We start from the raw sequence: 25,327 nt of genomic DNA, 5'->3' as shown, positions 1-25,327 counted from the left end.
TGCCAGATCCCTTACGGCTCATGCATTAGATCTGGCTGATCTTATCATAACAAATGACCTTGACTTCATTGCCATCACAGAAACATGGCTCCACGCTGCCACTACTCTCATTAGCTATTCCTTCAGGCTACTCCATCATCAGATGCACTTGTAACACCAGTCAAACCAAAGGAGGTGGTATTGCATCATACATAAAAATTCTACAAACTTCCGCATTTCCCATGTGCATCAAATCACATCAGCAGAAGTACTGACAGCTAAATTAGCTCGAACCTCGAATCAGACTATTACATACCATCTTATCTATAGGCCCCCTGGGCACATATCCACCTTCGGCAAAGACCTGTCCTACATTCTTGCCGACAACACTAAAACTAAATCTCAAATCATCATATTAGGAGACTTTAATTTGGGTCTCCTAGACATGAATGATACCACTGCCTATGATATCAATAATCTGCTCTCTAATTCAGGACTTCACGCAACAGATCATCGAGCCCACACAATCCAAGGGCAGAATCCTGTATTGGATAGCTGACCTAAATTGCAAAATTAACGTGGATTCTAACCAACCATGTGCATGGACAGATCACCACTTAATCACCTTTAATATCCCCGCTATAATTATTAGTACCACTCTAGACGTCGCACCTGCGATCTCCAAGTGGCAGAGCAATGGCGGGTCTGTTGATACCGTTAAACAACAGCAGGGGTTTTAATGTGACTTCGGAAAGTTGTCCTTCACCCCTCATACAGGCCTTAACAATAAGAATTGGTGCCCATCTTGACTGTTTTGATAATGAATCTGTATTGGCAAAATGCCTCAATGCAGGGAAAGGGTTTTGCTGGCCAAGTCCTAGCCCTTATTTACGACACAATGGGTAATTGGCCCAACTTGGAAATCGTCTGATGCGGTGACCTGAATATCCATTGTTTCTATGTTAATTCAAATCTGATTGATATGATATGATATGGCATTTGTAACGTGCCTATAGACAAGTGTTTCAAGGCGCGACGAGGCAGGGAGGGGGGGAACAGGGGAGACAGAAACGATCCTACTAGGCCAGGTGTCATTCAGATCGCGCAAGTGCATGGATAGGGGGACGGGAAAAGTGCAAGGGGGAAAGGGAGAGGGGAAAGTGCAGTACAAAGTGATTAGTAAATACAAGATAAATAATAAGGGCCAGCTGGTGGCAAGTGCAGGATAAGTGCAGACTAGTGCTGGGAGAGGGGGCTGTAGGGATACAGAGACAGTCCCGTAGTGCGGGGGTTGCCAGGGAGGCAGTGCAGGGGAGAGTGGCTGGGCCAAGGGGAGAGTGGCTTGGCGAGTGGCCCAGTTGCTGATTCAGTACAGTTTCAGTGATTTAGCAGGGGAGAGGGGAAGAGAAAGCAGAAGCAAAGAGGAAGGTTTTGAGGTGCTTCCGGAACCGGAGATGGTTTCAGGGAGGCAGGAAGGCTGTTCCAGAGGGAGGCCCCTGCTGCGGAGAGAGATCGCCCCCCAACTCGTTGCTTGGAGAAGCGGCTGACCCTGAGGGAGTTGGAGGCGGATGAGCGAAGAGCTCGAGAAGGAAGATATTTAGGAAGAGAGAGTTGAAGGTATTTTGGCCCAAGGCCCCAGAAGGCCTTGTGGACAATGCAGAGGGTTTTGAACTTAATCCTCGCAGCCACAGGGAGCCAGTGTAGCGATTGCAGTCCTGGAGAGATACGGTCCCTGGGCTTGAGGCCAAGGACAAGTCTCGCAGTCCTGTTCTGGATGAGTTGCAGCGGGCGGAGAGTAGAGGCAGGCAGATTTAGATAGAGGCTGTTACAGTAGTCCAGCTTCGAGAGAACCAGGGCTCTGGAGACAGTGAGCTTCTGGGGGAAGGAGAGGAAAGGAAGGATACCTTGAAGAACATACTCCATTAGCTAGCCCCAAAGCGTTGTGAGGCCTTCAATGGAGGAACAACCTAGCCATGAGAAACATCTTCATGGCAAATGGCCATATCACTGGGGATCGTCCAGCAAAGCCAATGTGGAAAAGGGAACAGGAGCAAAAGGTATTGGATTACATCTTTGCCTCAGACAACCTATATGATCTTCCCAGTCTGATGATGCATGACACTGATCTCAGTGATCATAATATTGTAAAATTAACTGTTACTGCATGGACCACGGATCAAGTTATCAAATCAACATCAAAAGTAAAAGTTGGACTGGGTAGAAATAGGCTGAGCATACAGCCGGACTCTAGTAACGTTGCAGGCAAAGCACCAGGAGGAAATGGGACTTCCGCAGATATTCCTAATTTCAAAGCCTTTGATGAAGCCAGAGAAACCATCAATAAACCTGGCTTTTGTTCACGCCACAAATTTGACAATGAGGTGGCGTAACGAAAAAAGATCCTTAATAAAGCGGTCAGACTAAACCTTCGTAGGAACACCCAAGAGTCAATTGAACGTTCTAGGCAAAAACAAAGCTTCAAATATTGGCTAAAAGGTCACCAGCTCATTATGTCTCAATGTGATGCTGAAAAAATGCTGACCACTGTTTTCTAAAAACACAGCTGAGATGTGGCAGATGACAACCTCTCTCTAAACACCACAGGCATCCTCGATTTCAAAGTCCTGGGGCGAGCCTTTCACGTCCTTGTTCTCGAGGCCTGATAGCTTTGAAGTTAGTAAAGTGGAATGAAAGTGGAATGAAAGGAAGGCGCACAGTCATTTTCGACAATGAAGATTGATATCCTAAATCTAATCCAAAAGACCAGTAAATCTAGGGACACTTGCCCCGAGGGCATTACTAATCTTATATCTTATGCTGAAGCAAGATCCTGATAAATGGCCTGGAAGGATGTCTGACTGGTTCAGTGAAATTAAGAGGGTAAACATAATTCCAGATTCTTGGACCAGCTCCATAATCGTGCCATCTTCAAAAAGGGTGATATGTCTAATCCAAATAGTTATAGGCCAAGTGCCTTACTTGATGTGCCTGGTAAGATCTTTGGCTCATTCATCCTAGAGGCCCTTACGACCTGGAATAAATCTACAAAGCATTATGATCAATGGCAAGCAGGGTTCGTTAAGGGCCTAGGAACAGGACTTAACTTCTTTCTGATAAACATCTTAAAGGCTAGAGCTAAAAGAATGAATGGGTCTGAACTATACCTAGGATCAATTGACCTAGCTCAGGCTTTCGATACCATAGATAGACAACTGATCTGGGCTAAGTTAAAATCCTGGGGATGTCCTGACAACATAAGAGAGGCATTGTGGCTGCTCCATGAAGATACTTTGATGCGAGTGAGGTTAGATCGCAGCGGAAACCTGACTGATTCCATCAATACATTCCACTGATTAAAACAAGGCTGTCCAATGGCACCTTCCATATTTAATTTGTTTATTTTTGATGTAATTAAAGCCCTCGACTCAGCCAGAAGCTTTCCGCCCTGCCTTGCGCTTTCCGCCCTGCCTTGCTGGAGTGGCGATCAGTCGACTCCTCTATGCTGACGATTTGATTCTTCTGGAACAAACCCAGGTGAGTTTACAAAGACAATTGGATACACTGGAAGATTATGTGGTGGCGAACGGCCTAAGAATAAACTCTCAAAAATCACAAATCCTCATTTTCGATCGCAAGAAGGGGAAAAAAGGTGGCAAAACAAAAGCATGGCACATAAAAGGGGAAACACTTTTGTAAGTGACATCTCTAATGTACCTAGGTATGTGCCTTAACGACAGTGCCGTCGATGCCCATAGGGAAGCATTGCAGCGAAGCAAGGCAAAGAACTTCGCAGCCCAGTGAAGGCTGATCCAGGCACAGTATTGTACACTTTCCCTGACTCCAATAATTACATTTTATCGCCCGAAAGTTACACCTATTTTGACCTATGGGGCGGAGGCTTGTTTCACTCAGGTTTGGGCCAAATTAGAGGGTACTTTTTGGAAAAGAGTTTTACCCATACCCAACTGTGTACCTATTCAAGTTAGAAGGGCTAAACTAGGGCGAACCTTGCTTTATGACCTTACAGTATGGAACACACTATAATGTTTCATAAATTGTTGCATGGAGAACAATGATGGAGGGCCTGCAGCCATAGGTAAACCTATGGCACCACAGATCAACTATTGAGGACTTGGAGTGAGGCATGTATCGCCAAACTGAAAGAGTTGAACGAAACTGAAGCGACTTTGTTGGGGAATCCAGTCCAGGTAAAAATTATAAATGACTCACTGTGGTGACTAACGTACTCCTAGTCCACAGTCCCCTTTCCTCCATACTGCATGGGCAATTACAACTGAATGTAGCCCCAGGGTGGAGGGGTGACCCTCCTTAAGAAAACAAGTTCCTTAATTCTGCCAGTAGTGCTTGCAGAAGGCTGAAGGAGTGGGCCATGTGGCCGCCCTGCTGATGACCGCCATGGGACGTGTCTCTGGAATGTGACCACCGTGGCCTTGTCTCTGACAGCGTGGGCATGCATGTTAGGTTTGTGCTGCCCTTCATAGGGCTCCTTCATGGCCGAAACCATCCATCTTGCTATAGAGGCCTTGGAAGCCTGATTACACAGCCTTGACCCACCCCCCCCTGAAGGAGACAAAGAGAGCATTCAACTTGGAGAAGCTCTTGGTCTTGTCCAAATTTCAGAGTCTGCCTGATATCCAGACAGTGCAGGACCCTCTGAGCATCATCCTTAGAATCCACAAAGAACATAGGTAAAACTATCTCATGGTTTAGATGGTAAGAAGAGACTATTTTAGGCAAGAACGCTGGATGCTTTCTCAGGACCACCTTATCTCTGTGAAAGTTAGGGTATGGTTCTGAAGCCACTAGCGCTTGGATCTTGCTAACTCTGCGTGCAGACGTCAGACCCACCAAAAGTTTTAATGGTGACCAGCCTGATGTCGGCAGACGTTATGGGTTTCAAAAGGTTTGTGCGCCAGGGAGCCCAACACTACATTGAGGTCCCACACCGGGTGTGGTTTCTTAATGGGCGGGTAGAGCCTGGTGAGGCCTGCCAGATGCCGCTTAACCAACGGGTTAGAGGTAGAGAAGACTTCCTCCTCCTAATTCCGGTGTGCTCCTATGGCCACCAGGTAAGTGCAGCATGTTTCTATTTGCAGCCCTGTGTGTGCGAGGTGTGCAGAGAAGGTTAGTACGTCGTCCAACATGCAAGTAAGAGGGTCAATCTCTTTAGAGTTGCCCCAGTGACAGAACCTAGACCATTTACTCTTGTACTGGCTCCTAGTAGCATCACTCCTGGTGCCCTGAATAATGTCTAGGTTAGCCTGGGACAGCCCCAGGTGTTTCAGAGTGACCTGCTCAGGAACCACACTGCGAGGCTGGGTAGATGACCAAGGCCCCCTGCTGGGATAGAAGGAGAGCCGGGCACAGTGGCAGGTGAATGGGAGGCTTGTCCAAGAGGCTGAGCAGCTACGAGAACCATGGTCTCGCCGGCCACCACAGAGCTATCAGAATGATGCTGAGGTGACAATTCTCTTATCTTGCACAACACCCTGTGGACCAGGGGTGTGGGAGGAAATGCATATGCTGTCATGCTGTTCCACTGTATCTGGAAAGCGTAGCCCAGGGAGCCGGGGCCCTGGCCCTGCCAAGACGCAAACTGCAGGCACTTCCTGTTGAAGCAGGTGGCCAAGAGATCTACCTGTGGATGCCCCAATCTGCTATAGATCCCCAGCAGGACTTGCTCTGGCTCTGCTGAGCCTTTCTGCCTCCAGGTTGGACTCCCCCGGGAGCCACCCTGCTTGTTCATGTAATACATGCTGGTGGAGTTGTCCGTTTGAATGAGGGCCACCTTGACGCAGCTAAGCATCAGGAAGGCCGCGAGAGCGAGTCAGATAGCTTTCAGCTCCAGCCAGTTGTTATGGGACACCTGCTCCTGAAGGGACCAGACTTGATGGACGCTGTGGTTGTCCAAGGTAGCGTCCCATCCGTCCAGGGAGGAATCCGTGGTGATGGTGACTTGAGATGCTGCCTGCCAGAAGGGCTTGCCCGTCTGCAGTCCTTGGACCTCCTGACAAGGTCCTGGTGGAGAAAGAGAGGAATGCTGACAAGCTCCGCTTGGGAGCCCCGCTCCTGATTCCATGAGACTGCGAAGTGCAGCTGTAATCTCCTCATCTTGAGTCTCATGTGAGGTACAGCCAGTAGGAACGCTGCCATGATGCCCAAGAGGTGCTGGTACAACCAGGCTGAGGTCACCTCTCTGCTGAGAAAATGACCTGTGGCCCTCTTGATGGCCGTGATCTTGTCCTCCGAGGGGAAAACTCTCTCGGAGCTCGTGTCCCAGGCGAGGCCCAAAAAAGCCAGGCTATGTGTAGGCAGCAGCTGTGACTTTTGAGGTTGATCGAAAATCCCAGTTCGTGGAGTGTGATCATAAGGGCAGAGGACGTGTGGTGAACCGCCTCTGGGGATTTCACCTTGATGAGCCAGTCGTCCAGGTACGGGTAGACATGGTGACCCTGGGCCCTGAGATGGGCTGCAACCGCATTCATGAGCCTGGTAAAGACCTTGGGGGCTGAGTTGAGGCCGAAGGGTAGAACCATGTACGGGAAATGGAAGCCCATGATCTTGAACCGCAGAAAGGACCGATGAGGCTGCCAAATTGTGACGTGTAAATACGCATCCTTCAGATCCAGGGAGCACATTCAATCTCCCCTGCAGAGTGTCTATGCAATAAGCGCTGGCATAACCATCTTGAAATTTTGAAGAGGGAGGAAGAGGTTCAGGGTAGAAAGGTCCAACACAACTCTCAGGCTAGCCTGGTGGTCTTTTGTATGGTGAAAATCCTGGAGTAGAAGGCCAAGCCTCGCTGGGCAGCTGGGACTTCCTCCACTGCCTGGCTCTCTACGAAAGAACGAATTTCCGCCAGCAGAGTTGGATGGGAGGAGGGAGGAGAGGAAGGAATCAGTAGGCGGTAACCCATTGACACTACGGATAGGATCCAGTGATCTGCGAACTTCTGATGCTAAAAATGCGCGAACTTCTGACGCCAAGACCACCGGAGACGCATGGACCCGAAGGGGCGCATTATGCCTTCTTTCCCTCTGAGGCTGGTGCAGAGGAGGGGGACTGAAAGAAGCCCTTGCTCCCCCCTTCTGATGTTTACGCTGGTGCTGACTCAGAGAACGGTCAGGCTGTCTCGACCTCTGTTCTTGGAACCCGCCGAAAGCCCGCCCCTTGTCGGAGCGTTGATGTGACTGGGTGAATGCCTTGGGGCGTGGCCTTCGTGAGGATAAAGACTTTGCAGTTTGGGGACTGTTTTTGTTTTTATCTAGCTCCTCATCGGCGGTGCAATGAAAGAGATCGACAACCTCAAATGGAAGGTCCAATATGCATTCCAGGACGTCTGGGTTGGTTTGTTTGTTTATTTGTTTGGTAATGCGCACCAAGCCCTTAGGTAGACAGGCGCAACAGAAACAAGAAATCTTAGTTAGTTATAGTACAAGGTAGCAATACATAGAGCAGTGATTGCAGTAGGAGCAAAAATACAAGTACAAGATACATTAAATGCGAAGCAATGGTCTTGGTAAGTCAAGGAGGCATTATCGTGAGTAACAATATATGCACACATACATATACAGATATGTATATACAACCTTACATGTCTATGTTAACGTGTATCCATGGTGCATGCAAATATGACAGAACAGGCGACCATGCGTGTATAGTTAACCAATCTACAGTGTAGTTTGAGGGAACAAAGGGTTGTGTAGGGGTTGGAGAGGTAGAAGTGTAGTTCGGCAGTTAGGTGTCGTTAGTGTGTAGCCAATTGAGTATCTTTACTCGAGACTGACTCAGCCTTGGTGGACAAAATATACACCCTCATTCAGGCAGCTTGTTCTAGTCTGAGGTCAACCGGTAATTTGTTCCAACACTGTGCCGCTTTAACAGGGAAACTGGTTCCTCCTGCTGTCGAGCGTTTGAACCTAGGAATCTCTAACATAAATGAGTTAGCAGATCTCGTAGGGCGGGTAGCTGTTCTCCTGGTAATTTTATCCATAAGGTATGGGGGAGCTAGGTTATTCAGGCATTTGGAGGTGAGGGATGCTGTTTTGAGGATAATTGTGTCAGTTATTTTCAGCCAGTTAACCACCTTCCTGAATTCGGTAATATGCTCTCTGTAAGGGATGTTCAATGCTGCCCTTAGGGCGTTATTCTGCAGTCTTTGGATTTTGTCTGTAATGTATTTGTTGGCTCCCGAGTACAGGGCATTACAGTAATCTAATCTTGACATGATAAGAGCGTTGGCTAGTGTGGTGCAGCTCGCTCTCGAGAGGTATGGTCTGGAAGCTCTCATGAGTTTGCAAGTGTACGTTGTGGATGAGGCAAGGGAATTGACTTGCTTTTTAAGAGTGAGAGAGGAGTCTAAGTAGAATCCTAAAGTTTTAACTACAGACATAACCTTGATAGGGTTGTTATCAATGTTGAAGGATGTGTAGTTTGGGCTGAGTTTTTGGATATTAGCTTCAGAACCTAAGATTAGTAATTCCGTTTTTTCGTCATTCAGGCAGAGGCCATGGGATGCCATCCATGCCTGAATGAGGGTGTATATTTTGTTCACCAAGGCTGAGTCAGTCTCGAAGTTGCCTGAAAAGGGTGTGAGGATCTGTGTGTCATCTGCATAATTAGTGTAGGTGACACCCGGTCTATCCAACTTGTCAAACAGAGGCTTGGTGAAGATATTATACATAGTAGGGGAGACGCAGGAACCTTGTGGGACCCTGCAGGTTATTTTAATGGGGCCGGCAGAGGCTGAAGTAGCGAAGACTCTCATGGTCCGGTTAGCTAAGAAGGATTGGACCCAAGCTATAGCATCTTTGGTGAAGTTGGCGGCAGATTGGAGGTGGTTGCATAACACTGCATGGTCCACCAAGTCGAACGCTGCCGACAAGTCCAGTAAGAGTAGCAAAGCTATTTTTCCATTTTCCTTTAGTTGAACTTGGTAGCCTGTAGCCAGGCAGTCCTTCTCATGTCCGTGACAATGCAGATGGCAGGGCCTGAGGTGTCAATGTGCGCAACAGTGGACTCCATGATGTCCTGCACCACCAATTTATCTTCTGCCAGGCCCGCCTTGAAACGTGCCTGGCTCTGCACCGGAAGTTCTGGAAGGAAGTCAGCTATTTCCGGTCAGAGCTTCTGGTTAATGGCTGCCAGCATAGTGTCTGCGTTGGATTGACAAAGGTGTAGTGAGGCGTTGGAATAAACCTTCTTTCTGTAAGCCTACAAGATCTAGAAGCGCTGAGGACGACTGAGGCTTGGAGTAGAGTGAAGCTGCAGTGATCACCGAAGAGTGCGGTTGAAGGTGTGCCAACAGCAATAGTGGATGCCCTTCCAACTGCCTATATTTGGCGTTGAGGCAGCGATTGACAGGCTGGGCCGAATGGGGTTTAAGCCATCCCTTTTTGGCCAAGGCAACAACGTCCTTCTGAGTCGGGATCCCTGTTCTATCCGCTGGGCGTAGAGTGAGGACCTCGGCCAGGATCCCCGCCTCCGGTTGTTCGACCTTGGGTTGAGGAAGCCCCAAAGATACTGCCAAACCCGAGAGCCGGTCGTGGAAGGCCTTGGATGAAGACGACATGTCAGGGTCCTCCTACTAGTCTGTGTCCACCAGGGTATCCGGTTGGTCCGGAACTGGTGGAGGAGTGCTGGGCGCCGAGGGCGGCGGTGTAGGAACCAGAACTGGTGGCTTCTGCGGAGGCCGGTATGGAACCGCCTGAACTGTGGTAGGCAGGGGAGCCGGAATTGAAGGACCCGGCAAGGGCAGCAGGGGCCTGCGGTGCTGGAGCGATAAGAGGAATGACTATAGGCACAGGCGGAGGGAGCATGTCCCTGATCACATCCCGAAGGATGGCCCCCATCTGAAGAGATCTGAGTGTGAGGAACTTTTTTAAAACCTGTCCTTGTAGGCCGGTATTGCCGGGGTAGCGGACGGCTGCTGGGGCAGCTTGTGGGATATATCTGCCCTGCGATGCTGACGGATAAGCTGTAGGCCATGTACCTGGTTGAGACCAGTGCCACCTTGGACCTCATTCTCCCACCTGCACCGCAGCAAGGGGCAGTATCGGACTATAAGCCATTTTCTCTGGCGCTGTGGCCATTTTGTCAGGCTGCGTGACAAAATTGTGGTGCTTGCCTCACTGTGCCCAGCCACCTGCAGGACTCTTGGCGGTGGAGCATGAGACCTAACCTGCACCTCAAGACGGGGCCCGGTAGGTGTATTGCCCTCAAGTTGCCGGTAGTGCTGCATATAGGTGCCCCCTCAGACATCTGTCCGATACAAGGGCGTAGCCCCTCTAGTTGACACCCGGTAAAAGAACCTTGCGGTCCCTCAGCACTGTCCTGGGAAGAATCTAATGACCGCTCAGCCTGGCGGCCGGTAGCTGAAGCAGCCTTGCAACCTGTGCTGGTGCGAGTACCTGAACAGTCCCTCCCGCTCAGACATTTCCTTGGCAAGGAGTCACCCTTGCGGGGTGCGATGGAAAAAAGTGACCCTACCTGGGGACTAGACTTGTGTCTGACGAAGTCCTTCAAGTACTCTGGAGGCGACTTCTCGAAGAGCTCCCTCCACCAAGCTAACCAGTTCGTCAGAGCACGCGGTATAAGCGTGTTACACGCGGTACACCCCTCCCAGCCGTGACTGGGCCCAAGACAGCAGAGTCAAAGAGCGTGGGGGTCAGGCGTAGGGAAGAGCCCTTTGCAGGCTGGACACCTGTTGAAGCCCGCTGACATCGACATACGCTGGGGAGGAGCGTGGCGCCAGATGACCGAGTACCTAATTAGACAGAAAAGACAGAAAAAGTACCCAGGGAAGCGCGCGTGGTATTACAAGGCCAAAGCCAAACCTAGGAGTGTTGGGTGAAAGCGGCTCGTTCCCGTCGATGCGGAAAAGGGGACTGGGGAGTGTCGCCAGTGGGCGGAGTCAGGGGGGCGCCTGCTCCCATGGCTGCACCCTTGCGCGCCTCTAAATTTAAAGGGGGAAGAAGGTTTTCTCTGGTGAAAACGGTTCCGTCTCCCGTCCCTAAAGAGGGACTACCCATGCAGTATGGAGGAGAGGGGACGGGACGTAGGAGTAAGGAAATTGTATGACACAGAAAGGATCGAGACATTAGAACATATGCAAAATTCCAAACTCTAGTGAAACAATTTTCTTGATAGAAGGGCCAGGGGCACAGTTCCAATCTATATGACTGGATTCCAACGAAAGAACTCATGAAGTAAGAAAGAAGGAAGAATAGCGTGACTTTCAATGTAGATTGTGTAAATGCAAAAGAGAGTCTCTGTACCATTTGACACTAATATGCCCTGGTTTGAAAGGTTTAAGGACAAAATGGCTAGGGAAATGTGTTAATCTATCCTCAACTTTAACAGCCAATGACTGTTGGTCAAGACTAATGTTGGGAGAACGAATCTCGGTAACACTGGCGCTATTGGCTTCTTAAAAGAAGCATTTGTGGTTATTGAGGAGTCCTCCTAGAGGAAAATCACAATAATAGGTGCTCGTCCTGCAGAGGTTGCTTTCTTTTACTTCTTCCTAGGGGAAGATAGGTACTATGAAAGATGGGGCCTGCCCTTAGCTGAACGCTTTGGTCAAATTTCTTTTCTCTTTTTTCTGCAGTGTTTATTTTCTTTCTTTGCTTTTTCTCTTTTTTTTCTCTATTTCGTATATTTTCTTTGTTCTTCTCTTAGCTTAAAAAGAAACGAGAACGCTGTAGTTCTCCTTTCTTTTTAAACCAAATGCTAATACATTTCTTTTTTTAAATAGCAATTTTTCACTGATAACATCCCGTGGAGCAGTGACAGCAACAACTATAACATCTTGAGGCATCTCAGTTTACAGTATGCTGTACCTGAGGAACCTTTAGAGGACAAATCTTCCATTGAGTGGCTGAATGTAGCGGAAGCCTGTAAGTGCCCACATACTGGCGGTAGTGCAGTTCACCCGCTTGTGTCCTTCGCGTGCCCAATGTTGCTTGTAGAGACAGCTTTGCAGTCTGGTGTCTTCAGAGCGGGGTATCCTGAGGTGCGTAGGTTTGAGTCACTGATAGGGGGTGAACCTCGTCATGGAGAGACTTAAGTGGATCCACTCATAGATTCTTCTGACTCCGGCCTCCAAGATGGCTAAAAGCCCCCAAGCTGAGCAAGTAGGGAGACATCTCTGTATTGCTCCAAACTGCTGACAATAACAGGCGCATTGAGTTGGTGAAGGCCCAGATCCATGGGGCCGATCCGCTTCCAGCTATGCTGATGCAGATGTCTACCAAATCGGAATGTCAAGAATTACTAGCGGAAATTCATAATGAAATCCACAAAAGCAGTGATAAACTTTCCCACAAGATCTTTGCGCTAGATAAAAAAGTCTCTGAAGCTGAACAACAGGTTTCAGAGATGGAAGACACTATGCGAACAGTCCTATGAGGTGTGCGAGTGCTGGTGCGCTGCAATGCCCTGGACGATAAGCAGGAGGATGGGGAGAATTGATCCTGCAGGAATAATATCCGGATTTGTGGTATCTACTCAGCGGTACGGGACGACTAACAGACTTCTTCCGATTAATTTTGGACCTGCCTGAGGACTCTGCAATCTAACTGTACAGGACTCACTGTACCAGGACTCTAATTTCTACATCCCAGGACAAACCTCCGGATGTAGTGCCTTGTGGGCACTTCTTTAAATTGAAGGAATACATAATGACTGCGACCAGACCTTTTTTGACCATTTCCTTCCCTAATAAGTCACTCTCCTGATATCAGGATCTGGCCTCCATGACTCTGGCTGAATGGTTGCGCAATAAGGAGGTGACCCACGGGTGGGGCTTCCCAACTGAGCTTCATTTCTCTTACCAAGGGAAGCAATGGACTTTTCAGACGCTAAAAGAAGCAAAGCACCTGCTGAATGCTGGGGCGGCGGGTGGTGGTTGTCCAGAGGTGAAGGAGCCTGTGTCCCAGATCGGAGGCTTCACAAAAATGGATGAAGGTGGGCAGGGGAAGGAAGGTGAAAGATCTGGTCGAGAAGACAGGAGCAGTCCTGCTGACGGTACGGTTGTGTTGTAGATTGAAGGTTTTTTTCCTTTTGCATGTGGGTTCACCTAGCCCAGCACAAAGGTTGAGGTGTGGGGGTTCGGGTCCATGTGGTGGGTGAGCTGGGAGAGGTGGGGTACGGTTTGAGGGTAGTTTTGTTGCCTCCCAAGTCGGATTCCCCATTGGGTTTCTAGATGTCTGATTTTTGCAGTTGTTCGACCACTGTTAATGGTTGGGCGGAGGGGGGGGGGATGGGGTAGTTGGATTACAAATGTTTACTGTGGGATTGGTGTTGGATTTATACTTCTCATACCCTCTCTATGGCCACTATGATTGGGCATTTTCTCTTGGCGGGTAAGCTAACTATTAGCCAAAACTGGAAATCTGTGGAAGGCCTGATGGTCCAGATGTGGTGGGTAAAAATATTGGACATCTTGGTGGCAGATAAAATTACTGCATTATGCGAGTAGAGACATGACAAGTAAGCCCTTCATTAACTTTGTGGAAAACTGCTCAGCGATTGTGGCCAAACCCCCACTTATGTAACAGTTCTCATTGTTGTAATAATGCTTTTTGGATGGGGTTGTCAGGGTTGAAAGGGTTTTAAGTATTTATGGGACAGTGGGGATCTGGGCTGGTGGACCTCTCCTGCTGCACAGAACATATGACATTCTGTATACTTTGTCATTTTGTCTCTTTGAAATGTGATCCCCATGTTCATGTACTCGTCACTTCCCACAGTAGGTTAAATACATGTTTTTGGAGGGAAAAAAAGAAATAGTCACTACTGCTAGTGTAAAAAATTCCTTCTCCCAATGTGGCTAAAGGGAATGGTTGTGGCATGAAAAAGAAGATGCTGCTAAGGCGTGCATGGGGTAAAATGAGAACAATCTTCAACACAAAAAGTGAGCAAAAACAACATCAATTTGTTTGGTTTCTTCATTTGTATCCTTGTGGTAACCAAGATACAAATGAGGCAAACAAATTGAGGTTGTTTGTACTCACTTTTCAGGGATCTTTTGCAAACCTGGCAAATTCAGATTTCTGAGATACAACTCCCCCCACCCGCCAGATGTAGTTGCAGGCCTATGGCATTTTCGTCGGCATGTATACAGGTTGATATAAATGCCATATCATATCATATAGCTTGTCCAAGCTCACCCTGCAATGAATACATTACATACACATGCCTGATGCAGTGAAAACCTTTCTCCAGCTATCTCTCCTTTCGGTGCGGCTCCCCATAGAATACAGTTGGGTCCCACAATACATTTGATCCAGTGGTACCCAAAGCTCCTCCACCTTCTCCTTCCTGAAGGACTTTGCTTCTCTCTACCACTACTGAATTTTCAATCATACTCCTCCTTTGCAAAGTGCTTTGACGCCAGAACATATGGTAGGAGGCGCTATATAAATGCAAAGTAACATAACATAAGAGACAAAGTTCAATATCTACATGGGGAATCAAGATGTAAATGGCTACAACATTCCACACATGAAGAGACACATTTACAAGCTGTCTGGTTAGATCTTAGGAGCATTATGGAAAATCATAAATACCTGGTTGTATATGGAGCACAGATAATTATATGTCAAGACAGAAGGCGAGCATTATGCTTTACTTTCTTTTATTACTGCCACTCAACACTTTAAATGTATAATTTTTAAACTTAACATGTTTGTTTCACTTAAGTAGAAACTGAAGAAAACCAAAAAGGGTCCAAAAGATCGGGAGTTTAAAACAAACTGCCAATCCCTGTGATCCTCCTGAGTCTGGTAGTCCTAAGGCTACAACCACGCACCTATCAGTGCTCGCTCCTAAGCATAAATAGTCCCCCACCCAGATCCTCTCTTCTTTCTTTTTGCTGCAACTCAGATGAGTACACCTTTTTGTATTTCTGTGTGAATTGCATTCTTAGAGAGGCCTGTGTGTAGAGTGTTTTTACGAGCAGAGTCGCTCATTGTGTGTGCTTATCTTATGTTTCTATTGGAGAATGAGTATGTATTTATGAGTTTCTCTCAGATAAAGTGCGTGTGCGGCAAGTGAAATTTCAGTTTTTCTATTAGGTAAAGGGCTAGGTAAAGGGCTGGAGCTGAGAGCAAACGCGCTCACATTAGTTCCTCAAGGTTGCGGCGTTCGAGGCACAGCCGCCATAATAACAGAGCGCTAGGACCCGGAGGACAGCCAGAAGCGCAGCGTCACTCCTGGCATCCTTCAGCCCGTATTGAAAGCTTGTCGGAGCTCTGTGTTGCACAATATGCAATCAGCAAGCTCAGAATTTGGATTTGAATTCAAACTACTAAAAAAGAAAGAAAGAAAAGAATTTAAGATACTTGGGGCCAGGCTGAGTTCCCCTAGCAGCTTGCAGGTTCAACCATGACCCACTACAAAGGCCCCAAAGTCTCCGAGTACCTCTCCTGAATGGAGCTCTCAGGAGTGGGCAGAAGAAAACACAGAGAGGGACACTGATTTATCCCTTAGTTTTAACAAAGTCCTGGGAGACTCCCTATCAAAGGCAGTGTCACAGGGACTGCAGCCCCTCTCACAGCGGCTGGACATGTTACAGGCCTTGCTGGGCAAGCAGAAGATGGGCCAAGGAGCCTCCATGAAAAGGAGATCAGATAGCACAGACGAGGGAACCTCAGCCCGACACCTGCAGGCAGGAGTTGACCAAGAGGGATGTAAGAAAGCTCACAAGATGACGCCCTCTTTGACCCACCCCCGAGCAATAAAGAGGAGGTAAACTCAAGACCTCAAGAGGTGGTCGATCCTGTCAGCAGGCTAAAGAAAGCCTTTTTGCTGAAGGCGACTAAGCCACACCCACAACCACCTACCCCAGGAGTGAACAATGAAGGGAAAGAGGTCGGCGACTATTCAGCGGATGATGGAGAGGAAGATTATATCCTCAAAGAACCGTTCACAGAAGACCCTCCCCAGAAGAGGAAGATGGCACGGGGGATATGTTCGACCCTAAAGCGATGAGACACGCTAAATCCACCAAATGGGTGTCATCGTCTAGAGTGGCCATGTATATGTCTAAGCATATCAGAACGCCGTTAGACAGGGAAGTCCGCTCCAAGAGGAGGGCAGAATGCCCTACACCCGATCTTCCGGGCAAAGTAATGGACACTCCAGATCTCGACCTGAAAGACAGCCAAGGGCATACGGAAAGGCATAGACCGTGCTTGGAGAGGCTGTCAAAACAAATTGTTAGACCACGCAGGTCCTCTAGCAAAAATTATGGACCTAGCAGAGAGTGCCAAAGACACTGGCACTTCAATCAATGTTCAAGAGCTAGGAAGTTGGGCGCAGTGAGCAGTATGCCTTCTGGGTAATGTCAACTGTGACCTCTCGTCTGAAAGAAGAGGCGTGCTTCTTAAAATAGATAGTAAGCTCAGCGACTTAGCTTCATAAGAAGCAGGAGAAGGAGCAAAAGGGTTCCTCTTTGGAGAAGCTTTCGCCAAGGAGATGGCTCAGTTCGTGGGGACGTACTCAGCCTTAAAGAAGGTGCAAAGCTCGATAAGGAAGATCTTTCCTGGGTGTGTTTTTGCAGGGACCGGACGACACCGAGGTCGATCTTTCGGTCACTTTAACATGCAGCGCAGACCTCAAGGGCCCCAAGCTCAGTACTGGGAGAATAGGCAACAGGACACATTCTTCCCAGCTAGATCTCATTTCCCCAGAGGACGCAGAGGAAGGGGAGCTTAGAGGCAGCAAGCTGCAGCAGGTGGTGAGTACCCAGGGTGGCTCGAGAGTGGGAGAAAGAACTTTCCTGTTCTTGCATGAATGGCAAAAGTTATCCAGCGATGCATGGATGCTCCAAGCAGTAGCAGGCATGTCCCTAGAATTTACAGGTGTTCCTACACAGGGAGTGCATCCCGAGTCATGCATATGCCCTTAGAAGAGCGTGAGCTACTCCACAGCGAGTTACGCAGTCTAGTGAGCAAAGGCACAATAGAGCGAGAGAAAGGTCTGGGTTTCCTCAGCAATATGTTTTTAGTGTGCAGGGGGGGAGAAGTTAAGGCCAGTGATCAATCTGAAGTCTAAACGAATGGCTACCGTACAGACACTTCAAGATGGAAGGGATAAATCTCCTCCGAGACCTGCAGCGAACAGGCGACTTGTTAGCTAACCTAGATATCAAGGACGCATATCTCACCATCCCAATAGCATTCAGCACCAGAGGTTTCTTCGTTTTCTATGAAACAGCAAAACCTGGTGTTTCACTTGTCTACCTTTCGGCCTAGCTACGGCCCTTTGGGCCTTCACCAAGATAATGAGGCCAGTAGCAGTGGCCATAAGAGAGAGAGGAATCAGGATTATCATTTATCTAGACAACATCCTTATTCTAGCCCAGAGCGCAGCCGTGCTAAGAAGCCAAGTAGCATGGGTATGCAACCTGGTGTCCTCCCTCAGTTTCATCATAAACATAGGCAAATCAGAGCGTGTCCCGCTCAAAGGATAAAGTTCTTAGGGTTTGTTATAGACACCAGAAAAGCGTCCCTCGAACTACCGACTCAAAGTCAAGGCCATCAAGAAGGAGCTCAGCTCAGTCATTGCGAAGAAGACTATTTCGCTTTGCAATTTTGCCAGGATAGTGGGTCTATTGACAGCCTCGATTCAAGCGATTTTTCCCAGGCCTCTTCATTACAGAAAACTGCAGAGATTCAAGATCAGACACCTTCGGGGAGTATGGGCTACAACCAATCAGTTACCCTAGTTCAGGAAGCACTCACAGAGCTTCATTGGTGGTTACAAAACATGGAAGCTTAGAACAGCTGAGCAATTTTCAGCGACACTTCAGACCTTATCATAGAGTTCGACGTGAGCAGAGCCAGATGGGGCGCAAGATGCAGCAACTTACAGACAGGAGGGAAGTGGTCCACAGACAAACTTCTCTTGCATATAAACTGCCTAGAGCTTCTAGCAGGATCCTTCGTCGTACGAGCCTTCACCAATGACAGGGCCAATTGTTGGGTCTTGCTCAAGATGGGCAACATATCGGCAGTGCGATATATAAACAAGTTAGGAGGGACAACGTGCTAGCGGAATTAGCGAAAGACTTCTGGCACCACTGTCTACAACATTGCATAGAGCTAACAGCGCAACACTTAACGGGGGAGCAGAATGTCGTAGCAGACTGGAACTCACGATATCTCGTAGAATCCAGCAACTGGATGCTTCAGCCTCAGTTTTTTCCATGATTTCAGAACATTTGGGGTCCCCTACACATCGATCTTTTCGCCTCCAGGTTGAAAGCTCAGACTCCAAAGTACTTCAACTGGAGGTTAGACCAGGATGCAGTGGAACGGAAGCATTCTTGCAACAGTGGACAGCAGCAGTCCATTACGTGTTCCTGCCATTCGTCATGCTGACGAGAGTCCTAGCGAAAGTCTGCAGAGATTTGGCAGAGCTAGGGCTGGTAGTCCCGCTGTGGAAGTCCCAGCCATGGGTTTCCAGTAGTGATGGAACTTTCTTCGGATTTCCCGAGGGTGATACCTCACAGCCGGAACATTCAGACAGGTCCCAGCAGTCAGTCGTATCGGCTAGTGGAAGAGGGCAGAGTTTCAGGAAGAGATGGGAGCTGCCAGGCATTTTGCAGCTCGCTGCTGATTGCATTAGAGATTTCTGGGTGCCTTCCACCGTTAGGAGCTATGGTGCAGTTTGGAAGCGTTGGTCCAACTGGTATTCAGCCCGTTTCACCACCATGCTCAATTTCCTAGCAGAGATGTTTCAGGACGGGTGCGCCAATATGACGATAGGAGTGTACAGATTGGCAATATCGGCAGTACATGATAAAGTAGAAGGGAAATCAGTAGGAGACCACCCAGCAGTGCTGCATTTACTCAAGGGAGTAAAGTTGTGAAATCCACCAGAACCAAAATACTCTGTTCTCTGGGATGTTAGAGGTTTTTCAGTTGCTTCTCCGATGGCCAGACAATAGCAGTCTTTCACGATCCCAACTTTCAGGAAAGCGAACAATGCTCCTGTCAGATAGCATGTAGAAGGGTCTCCGATGTCAAGGCTTTAGAAGTAGACAGGAAAATATTATATCCAAAAGGTGTAGCCTTCAGCGTTAAGAAACGGACAAAGTGCGATTGCAGGATAATCGCTTACCCTTACATTCCAGCAAATAAAAAGTTGTGTGTATCTCAGTTTATTAAAGATTACGAGCTAGCTACAGTCAGAGTGAGGGGGTGACTCAGCTGCTCATAGCGCATAGGCAGCCTTACCACATGGTAGCTATGGCCACGATTGATAGGTGGGTCCGAGAAGTTATGAAATGGGCTGGCATAGACTTATTTAAATTTGGCACGCATTCTGCGAGGGGCGCAATGGCTTCCAGGGCCTTTCCTGCTGGGGTTCCCCTACATGATATTATGAAATCAGCTGATTGGTCTAACGAGTCCACATTTAAGACCTTTTATTTTAAACCTGTCTCTCAGATTGCAAACAGTGTAGTTGACAGCTTTGAAAAAGCATAATGCTCGCCTCCTGTCTTGACATAGAATAAAGATTGCCCATGCTATAGCGCAGGGTAGTCTTGATTCTATTAAAGACACAGAGGCGAGCTTTACATCCCGCCCTGGATACGCTGAGATGGGCATTTGAATGTGTTCATAAATGTGCACAGTTAAGCGTATCCCCACCCTCACGATTGTATTCTCATCTGTCGCCGGGGGAGGAAAGGAAAAAAAGACGACTTGAGACAAGAGACAAGTGAAGTTAGTCAGTCATGCTTCGGCAATAGCCTACTGCGTGGACACGGTTGGCAAGAGCTGTGGTCCTGGTAGTGGAGAAAAGTTGGAACAGTTGCTGTTTGAAGGTTTCGCTCAAAGTTTGGGCACTGTTTCACTGCCAAAAGAAAGATGAAAGGACACAAGTGGGAGACTATTTATGGAGAGGAGCAAGCACTGATAGCTCTATGGTTGTAGCCTCAGGACTACCAGACTCAGGAGGCTCATGGGTGTATTAATAGTATGTTTTAAACTCCAGATCTTTTGGACCCTTTTTGGTTTTCTTCAGTTTCTACTTCAGTGAAACAAAATGTGTTAAATTTAAAAGTTATACATTTAAAGTTCTGAGTTGCAGTAATAAAAGAAAGTAAATCATAATGCATGCCTCTGTGTATTTAATAGAATCTAGACTACCCTGCGCTAAAGCATGGGCAATCTTCATTGGCAATATGATTTCTACTTGTATCAATAATAGTAAGATCAATTCTGAGAAAAACTAAATCTTATTTCCCTGGGGTTTATGAATTCTGAATTTGAAAATGCTCACTAAAAACTAACGTGCATGGCTTTTAAGAATGAATGTCCTCAAGTAACATGTAGTTCTCTGATATCTGGGAGATACTACTTAATAATTCATATTTGCTTCCATCACAGACTTGACTTTTTTTAAAAAGTGGATACCTGCTGTCCATCTCTGGCTTCATAGAAGTCCCCCACTCTTACTTTTGCACTGAAGCTGAAATTGTCCCTTGAGATATCCATAATTCCATTTCTGCTGAGATACTGAAAAAATTAGATTTTTCCACTTCAGGTTTTCAAAATTACAACCCAGTACTTTTTCTTACATAGTTAAACACACATACAATTATTTGGCTTTTATATTTTTTTCCACAAAGATATACTTCTGAAATGCATTTGTTTGGGGGGTGACCAGCACAGCAATCTATTTTTGAAAAAATAAACCATGGTCCAGAAAGTAAGAATCTATTATTAGAAAGTGCATTGATTTACAGAATAACTTACCTTCATAACTTCAGGATACTGCCTAAGTTTCTTTCCACATGGAGCAAAGTAAGAAACTTCTCCTTGAAGGCGACCGGTGATGTTCCTTATTCTTGTTTCTCTTTGCCATCTTTACAACATAGAAAATAAACAGTTCATATTTTTCTAATGCAGTTTACAAGAAAGTCATATTGTGAATACAGCTAAGTGTGCAAAAAATAAAGTGCAACATTGACCACAGACAAATGTACATATATGTCAGTTGTAAATATGTTGCATAAGGAAACTGTTACTACTACTCTAAGATAAATATAACAATTTGTGCCCTAAAAAAGCACTTTATGACAGATTAATACCAGGTGTTATTGCCCAATTAATGCCCAATTAAATGGTACTCAATGTATCAACACCAGAAGGATGAAGGGCTGAGTTGTTCAGGCCTCAGGGTTCAAACTGGTGGTTAACCAGACTAAAATATCTCATCTGATCACACAAAATATCATAACTTTTCCATAATTTGACATCAGGTGGGAGTCGCCCATTTAATCAGCTAACCTATGTTTCTATTTGCATTTAAGGCAATGGCAATTCACATTTACTCCTGAAATCAACAATACAGAGTGTAAGGGATATGCCATAACAGACATCTCTAAACCTTAGTGCGTTGATGGTCGATTAGTAGTCATGATGCATCACATGGATGTGAACTCGTACCCAATTTGACACAGACTGGCAGGACAGAAAATGTATATGGCGGGGGGCTAGTCGGGATGGTGTGGAAATAGAAAGACATGTAGAAGCAGTAAGTGGTGGAAAGGAGGATAACATGTTTATAATTTATATTTTGTAAAACTCAGACTATAAACTCAATTGCCCATAGGCGCCAAATTCCTAAACAAATGAGCAATTTGTTAACAGGTCGATGAGCAAATTGGAGTTGTCCGATCTTAGAGACCAGTGGGTAGCTTACAGTTTTGCAGTGTAATTATTTTAGCGCTGTACTTTTGAGATACACCAGACTCCAATGTTTTCCTTTTTTAAGAGGGCCCTGGAGTGAATTGGAGCCAGTACAACATTCTGAGAAGACTGAAAACAAAGTGCAGTTAAAAAAATAAAAACAAACACTTAGGAGGAGATGCCCGGCAGGCACACAAACGGCAGCTCATCTTGGGAGCTTTGGAAACCCTCAGGAAAGAAGCTGAGCTGGGACACCTTGCTTCAGGTCATGATATGTGGATCCTTGCAGGTTGCATGCAGGAGCTTACAGGGAGCCACATGGAAGATTCCAAGAAGAGAGGCTTTTGTATGATTTCCTCCTAACATTGTGTAGGACTTCACCTTCGCCCCTCCCTGCGGCCTGGGGGTCTACACGTCAATTTCGCTGTGGCTGGCCTAGTGTCAGCTGCACTGTCCCCAGAGAGTTGCGGAGGTGGGTTGCAGTGCATCAGATGGCATAGGAAATGGTGGCTAGTGACGTTTGGAGTCCTCTGGACATTTGCTGTAGCAATAGAAAGAGCACTAGTAAGCCCAATCACAGACATGTTGAGGGCAACCAAGGCCCAATAGGCGCCACTCCGAAAGATGTATAGTTCCTCCTAGGAGGTTTACACGCTAAGCACACCCTCTCGTTGTCTTCTTCCCGACATATGGAAATTGATGAACATATCAAGATTTTAACCTACTGCCTTACATTGAGTAAACTAAGAGTTCCTTTTGTTGTCACCACTTGGGGTGTGCTATCAGTCGATCAACGTGGCTCATAAATGTGCACACAGGGATGGATAAGAAGTCAGACTTCTAACCCAAAGAGTGGCTCAAAACAGGGCTGTCTCGCCCGATTGTCAGTTCTTGGCGCCCCATCTCAGCGTCCAGCTAAACCATTATGGAAATGCTCTGAAAAATAAAGGAGGGTACTTCGCGGAGAGACGCTAAATTGGATAAGCTCAGAGACAGTTCTAGAATCTATATCTGGATGCGATGGAGTGGGATGCAAGATTGCAGCAGATTTAATTGATATAAAGGGGTGCAGTGATTGAACGGCTGAGGGCCATTTCAGTGTCTCAGATTAAAAAGAACAGTTCATGAGGTCCATGCAGAGAACTTGGAGAACTTCCAGAGGGCTACGATAATGCGTTCGGTAGGCTTTTCATGCAAGGCCGAAGGGTAGGGTTCACACGACTTATCAGGGCTACAACACTTGGCTCAGAGAGCATCTGGATTTTTCAGACACTGCCTAACAGCCAGTAACTGGGAAGTTTTATGCCTTGTCATAATCTCATGGGGGAAGGGGTCTGGGGCCGACCACTGTGGTTCATGTGGTATCTGCTACAGAAAGGGAGGAGGTTTTGAAAAGGGATAAGGACAAGAAGGGTCACATATTTTGTGAAGAGTGGAAGGTTTTGATCTTTACAGGCGACTAATAGCAGGAAAAGAGCTTTCCAAGAGATCTGAACAATTGGTGTGGAGCTTGGTTTAAGGGCAACAGTTATTTTTCCTGCAAAGCTGAAGGTATTCATGGGAAATTCGTTTTTTGAGAACACCAGAGGACTGTATGAATCACTAAAAGCTGGGACAAAGATGGGTTAGACTGAAACTTGAATGGGGCAGGACAGGTGGTACCAGCAGATCCTTGGGGTTGATATTTCTGAATTTCTAACAAAGCAAGGAATGGATAGGATCCCTTTCAAGATGTCTGTAGTTCTTTCTATTTAGGTCGATTCCGAAGAACTTGTTTTTTCTGTCAGTTTTACTGTTTTGCTGGAGTGTTAAGCCTATTGGAGGCACACTTTAGCAAGCCTCTGTAGATGGGGCCAGTGTCCCTACATACGTATCAATGAGAGCAAAAACGAACTGGGTTTATGATACCCAATGTACCATGCAAGGCAAAGGGGGCTTCTGATTTAACAAAGAGTACATTCAGGAGAATGACTCCCTTTCTCCTGACCCACCTTGCACAGCTTTGAGGGCTATCTTGCGATTTTCTTTAGCAATAGTCTCAAAATTCTCTTCACTTCTTCCCGAAGGGTTCTGAAAGCTTGCTTTACAATTCCAGGTATTCTTCCCTGTCCTCTGACGTTATGAAGATTATCTCCAGACAACTCTTGTTGTCTAATGTCCTCTTTCATCTGAACTAGATTACCACAGTGACGCGGGAAATTCCTCTGGATGCACTCTTGACTCTTGATTATCTAGATATCACTACTGTGACAAGAGAGATTACTCCAGATGCACTCTTGATTCGCTGAAAGTCACCACTGCAGATGAAAAAAAAGTCACTAACTTGGGCCTTGACTTGTGTTTGACGAAGTCCTTCAAGTCCTCTGGAGGCGATCGTTCAAAGAGCTCCCTCCAACGAGCTAACCTGTTCATGAGAGCGTGCGGTGTAAGCGCGTCATGCAATCAACAACCTTTCCAGCTGTGATCATGGTCAAGGAAGTGGAGGCAAAGAGCGTGGGGGTCAGACGTTGGGAACAGCCCTTCGCAGGCTGGAAAGCTGCTGAAGCCTAAAGACATCAACATGCGCCGGGGAGGAGTGTGGCACCAGATGACCGAGTACTTGATTAAAGACAAACGACACTATCCGGGGAAGAGCATGTGGAATTACAAGGCCGAAGCCAACCATTGAGTGCTGGTGAAAGCGGTCCGCTCCTGTCGACGCAGAAAAATTGGACTAGGGAGTGGCACCTGTGGGCGGAGTCAGGGGTGCGCATGCTCCCAGGGCCGCTCCCCTGCGTGCCACTAGATTTCAAAGGGAAGGAGATTTTTCTGGTGAAAAAGGTTCTGTCTCCCGTCCCTAGCGAGGGACGCCCATACAGTATGGAGGAAAGGGGACAGGACGTAGGAGTATGGGGATTTACGGTTAATGCCCAACCCGTGATCCGGCGGTAATACTGCTGGACCTGTGGGCGCCAACACTACTGCAGTTGGGTGTTATTACAGCCGGGATACTGCCCAACTCATGATGAGGCCCATTGACATTGCTTGAACTATAGAGCGGGTCCTATGAACAGTCCCGTTTGATTGTACTTATCCTTTTGAAGCTGATAAACCTACATTTGGTGAGAAGACCACCTGAAACCAATCCTGGTTTCCTATTTTTGTTGAACCATCACCTTTTGCGTTTGAAAGACTTCACAACACATGTTTGTCAAAGAGTGAGGGCAAGCATATGTTTAGACACGGAAAGATTTTTATTTTGGACTTCCAGATTTTGTCGGCACTTAGAAACATCAGTTAAGAGATCCAAGGTGATATCGAGGGTAGAGCTGCGTGTTGAATGCGCTCTCGCCCTCCAGGGCCTAACATAAAGAAATAACAGAGAGCCATCCCCAGCTGGGGATACTAAGTCGGGGGCCGCAGAGGAAGGAAGGAGCAGGCAGGACCGTGGGTGATCCGTGGTGTATATGGAAACGGCCCGAGTAGGGAGTTACAGGAAAATCCTGACCGTATAGCAGGCAGACGGCGCAGGTCGGGCATAGGATCCTGCCCGCCAGAAAGGGATGAATCGGGGGACAGTGTGACGGCATACCCTGCGGCAAGCATATACAGGGGTCGGCCGACATACTCCTAAGGCAAAG

The 25,327-nt window shown here is 47.2% G+C and overlaps 1 protein-coding gene across 16 annotated transcripts in view; it reads right to left on the bottom strand.

The window, feature by feature from the left end:
- BAZ2B (bromodomain adjacent to zinc finger domain 2B) overlaps nt 1-25,327 on the bottom strand; it is a 2,602,315-nt gene that overhangs the window by 1,505,877 nt on the left and 1,071,111 nt on the right. For 11 of the 16 annotated variants that reach the window (XM_069616356.1, XM_069616365.1, XM_069616369.1 and 8 more), the window contains 2 exons: nt 20,772-20,880; nt 20,430-20,531 (listed from right to left, as the gene is read on the bottom strand). In XM_069616356.1, coding sequence (XP_069472457.1) covers nt 20,430-20,531; nt 20,772-20,880 — 211 coding nt within the window. The remainder of the gene's footprint in view (nt 1-20,429; nt 20,532-20,771; nt 20,881-25,327) is intronic. The other 5 variants (XM_069616370.1, XM_069616364.1, XM_069616366.1 and 2 more) reach the window with 1 other exon arrangement.

Source organism: Ambystoma mexicanum, chromosome 9, assembly GCF_040938575.1.
Source record: "Ambystoma mexicanum isolate Mex_15411 chromosome 9, UKY_AmexF1_1, whole genome shotgun sequence".
NCBI classification, from domain to species: domain Eukaryota; kingdom Metazoa; phylum Chordata; class Amphibia; order Caudata; family Ambystomatidae; genus Ambystoma; species Ambystoma mexicanum.
The sequence above is the reverse complement of the archived record's forward strand: the minus strand, read 5'-3'. Positions and strand labels throughout refer to the sequence as shown.